The sequence below is a fragment of the Anas acuta genome, chromosome 25, assembly GCF_963932015.1.
Source record: "Anas acuta chromosome 25, bAnaAcu1.1, whole genome shotgun sequence".
Lineage (NCBI taxonomy): Eukaryota > Metazoa > Chordata > Aves > Anseriformes > Anatidae > Anas > Anas acuta.
In genome coordinates, this window is record NC_089003.1 from 1,015,859 (window position 1) to 1,022,049 (window position 6,191).

At 57.8% G+C, this 6,191-nt stretch overlaps 1 protein-coding gene and 1 non-coding gene across 2 annotated transcripts; both read left to right on the top strand.

Moving 5' to 3' along the window:
* The first annotated feature begins 277 nt into the window (after positions 1-277).
* On the top strand, positions 278-351 carry TRNAN-GUU (transfer RNA asparagine (anticodon GUU)). The gene has a single exon. It is a non-coding gene; the product is annotated as a tRNA-Asn (tRNA).
* Positions 352-2,724: 2,373 nt separating this feature from the next.
* Positions 2,725-5,858, top strand: PSMB3 (proteasome 20S subunit beta 3). The gene is made up of 6 exons (XM_068660685.1): positions 2,725-2,879; positions 3,507-3,691; positions 4,210-4,317; positions 4,714-4,891; positions 5,151-5,245; positions 5,728-5,858. The coding sequence occupies exons 1-6, from the start codon at positions 2,745-2,747 to the stop codon at positions 5,774-5,776; spliced, it is 750 nt and encodes a 249-aa protein (XP_068516786.1). The 5' UTR covers positions 2,725-2,744; the 3' UTR covers positions 5,777-5,858.
* The last annotated feature ends 333 nt before the right edge of the window (positions 5,859-6,191 follow it).

Consider the following 6,191-nt stretch of genomic DNA (forward strand, 5'->3'; position numbering starts at 1 on the left):
CCGGCCAGCCCCGATGTCCCACGCGTGTCCCCATCCCGGGTGGGTGCTCCCGGGGGGTGCTCCCCGGGTGGGTATTCCCGGGGTGGGTGCTCCCTATGGGTGCTCCCGGGTCTGGGTGCTCTCAGTGGGTGCTCCCAGGATGGATATTCCTGGGGTGGGTGCTCCCTATGGGTGTTCTTTATGGGTGCTCCCCCCGGGTGCCCCCCGTGGGTGCCACCGGGGCGCACCCGGGGCGCTCTGGCTCAGTGCGGCGGGCGCAGCGCTACTCCCCAGCGCGGTCTCTGTGGCGCAATCGGTTAGCGCGTTCGGCTGTTAACCGAAAGGTTGGTGGTTCGAGCCCACCCAGGGACGGGCCGCACCTTTTCCTTCTTCACCCCATTTTTTATTTTTTTTTCCCCCCCTCCCCACCCGAGTCCATCCAGCGGAGCCCAGCGCAGGGCAGGGGGGGGATTTTCATTTTGCAAAGCCCCCGGGGGGCTTTCCCTGCTCCCCCGCAGCACCAGGGTCCGGTGTCCGGCAGCTCCTTGCCCTCGGACAGGGCTGAGAGGGACCAGGACAGGCTGTGAAGGGGCAGGAGGTGCCCCCCGTGCCCCCCGAGGGGTCACAGCTCGCTCCAGGGGGAAGCTTCCCTGGGTCAGAGGCTGAGCACGACCATTTCTGCTCAGCCTCTGCCCCCTGCCCCCTGCCCCAGGCAGAGACTTGGAAGCGTTTCCACCCAGAGCCTGTATTTTGTTTAAAAAAAAAAAGCTGAAGGGGGTCCAGACTCTGCATTGCTGGAGTTCTCCTCTCCTACAAAGTCTTGTAAAATCTATTTATGTTCCCCGCCTGCCCCGATTTTATTTTCGTACCCAAAATAACGCCGTTGATGTTTCGATGTGGGGCGCGAGGCAGTGCCAGGCGGACCCCCTGGTGCCTCCAGCCCAGAGCCACAAACAACGCTCCCACCGCCGAGCCCAGAGATGCTGGGGATGAGGATTTCTGCTCCCATCCAGGTCCAACAGCACAGAGGTGCCCCCTGGGCATCACCTCCCTGGTACCGCCCGAGCCCCCCGGGGCCTCTGCCGAAATCTGCCTTTGATTCCCGTCTGGTTTTTGGTGCTCCTTCTCTCCCCAGCGCGTGGCTCGTTCCTGCCAGGCACAGTGTGGCCTCTGACTTCATTCCCGCAACCTTTTACAATGGAAAACTCTTTAAAAATACAACAGGCACGGGACAGGCTGAGCCTCCGGGGCTCGGTCCCTGAGCGGGGCCTGCACGGGCCGGAGGTTTTCATTGAAAGCAGGCGGGCTGCTCTGCTCTGCGTTTCAGAGCGTTTCCAAACACATGGATCTCTTTCCCTTTGGCACAACATCACTCCCCTAAATTAAACGTTTAATCCCATCTCCTGCAGGAGAGGGGAGAGCTTGCGAGAGGGGATGGGGGAGGAAATCCAATACTCTGCAGAGCGCAAATCCCCCTTTCAGTTGCTTTCTGAATAAAAAATACCCCCGCGGCCACTTGCCAGGCCCTTTCCCCTCCCCAGGATGGGCCAAAACTCGCTGCTCTACAGAGTGACTTCGTGGTGCTGCCCTTTCCAAAACTGGGCACATTTGGGCTTTGGCCCCAAGGGCAGAGGGGGGATGCACAAAGCTCGACTTGCACGGGGCTGTGCACAGTGAAGCAGGACGGCTTTCCTGGGGTTTTTACTTCAGTTCAGACAAGTTTGGGCAACTTTTCCCAGTGCCAAACAGGAGATGCCGGGGCCACACTGGGCTGAGCTCGGCCGGTCCCAACCTGTCACCCCCTGCTGATCCCGGCTGCACCAGGGACACAGAAATGTGTGTGTGTGCAGGGGACAAGCACGGGGCTGCAGCACAGGGACAAATCCAGCACCACTGGGAACCTGCTTGTGAGCTGGGCACTGCCCCTGCACAGACACCCCGCCGTGCACCCACCCAGCACTGCAACATCCCTGCTCAGCCCCCCGGCTGTTGTGCCAGGTCCTTGCACACCATCCAGCTGTGCAACACCCTGCACGACCCTCCAGCAGGGCGATACCCCTGTGCCCATCCAGCTGTGCTCACTGCATCCGTCTGTGCCCTCTGCACCCAGCTGTGCACATTACATCCAGCTGTGCACATTGCATCCAGCTGTGCACACTGCATCCATCTTTGCTCACTGCATCCAGCTGTGTGCACTGCATCCATCTCTGCATGTTGCATGCAGCTGTGCCCTCTGCTTCCAGCTGTGTGCACTGCACCCTGTTGTTCACACTGCATCCAGCTGTGCACATCACATCCAGCTGTGCACACTGCATCCAGTTTTGCGTGTTGCATGCATCTTTGCTCACTGCACCCAGCTGAGTGCATTGCATCCAGCTGTGTGCAGTGCACCCAGTTTTTCGCACTGCATCCAGCTGTGCACGTTGCATCCAGCTGTGCACACTGCACCCATCTCTTCGTGTTGCATGCAGTTTGTGTGCATTGCATCCAGCTGTGCTGCACCCAGTTGTCCACACTGCACCCACATGTGCACATTACATCCAGCTGTGCACATTGCATCCAGTTGTTTGCACTGCATCCAGCTGTGCCCCCTCCCTCCAGCTGTTCCCCATTTCCAGCTGTGCCCCCCCCCAGCCGTTCCCGCCGCTCCCCCTCCCCTCGGTCCGCCGCCGTCCCGTCATGCCCCGCTCCCGGTGACTCTTCACTTTTCTCCCCTTGTTGCCCGCCCCCCCTCCAGCCCCGCCCCCCGGCGGGCTCAACAGCCAATGGCGTGCGGCGAGCGGCGAGCGGCGGCCAATGGGAGGAGGAGGGAGGCGGGACGAAGGAGCCGGAGCAGCGGAGGCGGCAGCAGCAGGAGCAGCAGGGCCGGGCCTGGCGGCGGAGCAACGACCGCAACCATGGTGGGCACCGGCACCGGGGGGACCCGGGAGGGCTCGGGGGGACCTGGGCGGTCCCGGGGGGTCACGGGGGGAGGGCTGGGGGCACCACGGAGGGGTCCAAGGGAGTCCTGGAGGGGCCCAAGGGCTCCCGGTGGGGCCTGGGGGAGGGCCCTGGGGGTACCGGGGGGGACCGGGGGGGACCGGGAGGGCTCGGGGGGACCTGGGGGGGGTCACGGAGGGTCCCGGGGGAGGGTAGAGGGGACCCGGGGTGGTTCTAGGGGAGCCCCGGGGGGTGCCAAGGGCTCCCGGTAGGGCCTGGGGGAGGGCACCGGGGGGTACCGGGAGGGCTCGGGGGGACCTGGGGGTCCCGGGGGAAGGGCTGGGGGGACCACAGGGGGGTCCGGGGGCGTCCTGGGGGGTCCCAAGGGCTCCCGTTAGGGCCTGGGGGAGGGCCTCGGGGGGTACCCGGGGGTACCGTGAGGGTCCCGGGGGAGGGTTTGGGGGGACCCCGGGGGGTTCCAAGGGCACCCGGGAGGGTCCCGGTGGGGCCCGGGGGGGGGTTGGGGGGTCCCAGAGGGTTCCCGGGGGTTCTTGGGGGGTTCCCGGGGGTCCTGGTGCAGCCCCCCCTCATCCCGCCCCGTCTCGCAGTCGATCATGTCGTACAACGGCGGGGCCGTGATGGCCATGAAGGGGAAGGGCTGCGTGGCCATCGCCGCCGACCGGCGGTTCGGCATCCAGGCGCAGATGGTGACCACGGACTTCCAGAAGATTTTCCCCATGGGGGAGAGGCTGTACATCGGGCTGGCGGGGCTGGCCACCGACGTGCAGACCGTGTAAGTGCTGCCCGGCCCCCGGGTTTGCAGAGCCCCCCTTTATGTAGGGACTAACATCAGCATCACCGGGCTCCCTCCTTTGGGGAGGGCACAAAGCCGGTACCAGCGCTCATTTTCTCAGCCTCCCCTCACCGGGGCTCTCTGGGGCTGTCTGCAGATGAGCCAAAAGGCTCTGATTTACGTTAATGATGTGCTCATCTTTGATCTCGCAGCATGTAGGGGTTGTGCTGTTTCCCTAGTCTTTTATTTCTTGGGTTTACAAAGCTTCTGCTGATGTTTGCAATACGAGAACAGATTATTTTCTAAAAGTAAAACTGCACGATTTAAGGTCTCGTTGCTGCTAAGACACCTGAATAATTTCACGTGTAAAAGGAGCTGCATCTGGGGTGCTCACCTGTCACAGGCACGCATTGGATTTGCTACCTCAGCACACAACAGAACACAGCCAGGCCTGGGTGAAGATGAAAGTGAAAGGAGCCTTCTCTGGCTTTAATGTTGTTTCTCCTCTCTTCTTGCAGTGCCCAAAGACTGAAGTTCAGGCTGAATCTCTACGAGCTGAAGGAAGGCAGGCAGATCAAGCCTCAGACGTTTATGAGCATGGTTTCCAACCTGCTCTATGAGAGACGGTAACTGTCAAACACCCGGGTCACTGCCTGTGTGTGAGTGAAGGCTGTGGCTGTCGGTACTGGTCCCATTCCAGAGAGCTGGGAGGATGAGGAGGGCTCCTTGTAAAGACTTGTTTTGATATGGGAAAAGGAGATTTCCATCTAGAGACAATCTTATCTTCAATTTTCTTGCAAAACACTGAGTTTTAAGATACTCCTATAACAGTACAAGTTCATTTACTTTGCCATGTTAAAACCATCGCAAGATGCTTCCAGATTGACCTGAATAATCCCCCAGCAAAAGCACCTGTGTAATATTTTCCTTGTATGGATGCTTACATGTGATGTGTGGCTGCTTCCAGGTGGTTGAACTGGAGGAAAACTGAGAAAAAACCTCTGCTGTGCTTTTCTTCACAGGTTTGGGCCCTACTACACAGAACCGGTCATCGCTGGCCTGGACCCCATAACACACGAACCTTTCATCTGCTCTCTAGACCTGATCGGCTGCCCCATGATAACCGACGACTTCGTGGTCAGCGGCACCTGCTCAGAGCAGATGTACGGCATGTGCGAGTCCCTCTGGGAGCCTGACATGGTGAGTGAGGCGGCCAAGGTCAGCTCTGCTTCTTGGATTCAGCCTCCTGCTGTTAACTGGAGAACCGGAGCTAAACAGGCTGGATCAGAAGCTCTGTGCTCTGATACTTCCTGGAGAACTTCACAAGAAAGAAGCTGTAGCTTACAGCAGCCTGTAGGAAAAATCTTGCAGCATCGGGGATGATATTTTGAGGTTTGAGCAAAGTCTGATGACTCAACACCTAGTTTTTACACCAACTGAAATAGCTTCTGTTCCTCAGGAACCCGATCACCTCTTCGAAACGATCTCGCAGGCCATGCTGAACGCAGTGGACAGAGATGCTGTATCTGGAATGGGCGTAATTGTACACATAATGTAAGTGCTGCTCTCTTCCCCTACAGAACAGAGGTAGAATTTCACAAGCTGCATGTTAAAGTCAGTTGAGGGATCTCGCTCCCTTTTCAGTAGTAATGCTGTGTCCGTTCTAAGTGCTGTTTGATTGCTCATGGCCGCTCTCTGCTGCGCACTGGCAGCTCTTTGCCAAAGCTGGATGCACAGTTTGCTTCACAAGTCCAAATACAGTCAGGAAGCTGCTTGTTTTGCTCATGGTGTTGCTTACTACGGTTTACAGAATATCCCAGGCATTGCTGCTTATTGCACCTCCTGAGCTCCCCTGGGGAGGAGTGGCAGGAGGATGGGGTTTGCCGAGTTTTAACAGCCGCCTTCAGGTTTAGATCATCTCACCTGCACTAGCAAATGAACCACACACACACGTTGCATCTTGCTAAAGAAGTGATGCTCTTTAAGGAAGTATTTAACAGGAATTTACTGGTAGTTTTCTCTCTCTCTCCCTGTAGTGAAAAGGACAAGATCACTACCCGGACCCTGAAAGCTCGCATGGACTAGCCCAGCACAACTGTGCGTGTGTTTCACACCCCAGCCTGCTTGGACTTTTTTTTTTTTTAATAAAATTCTTTATTGTAGTGAACTTTCCTTTTCTTGAATCTGAACGGTAGGTAGGTAACTAAGTTCTCATCTCTAAAGCTATCGGGAGATTGGGTTGCATACAGTGGTAGAGCTTATCGTTCTCTAAGCCACCTATCCTAACGTTTCCAGGCACACCTACATGTGGCGGAGCTTCAGCTGCACCCTAGGGAGTCAGCAGCCCCTCCCTGGGGGCAGCGTGAGCTTTTCCTGTTAGCTGTAATTTGTTTTCAGAGTCAGTACTTGGTAAAATTAGTTTTTACTTAAGAGCCCCAGTTTCCAGGCATGTATAAACAGACTTTTCCAGCTGTGTTTAATACAGGACTTAAAACGAGCA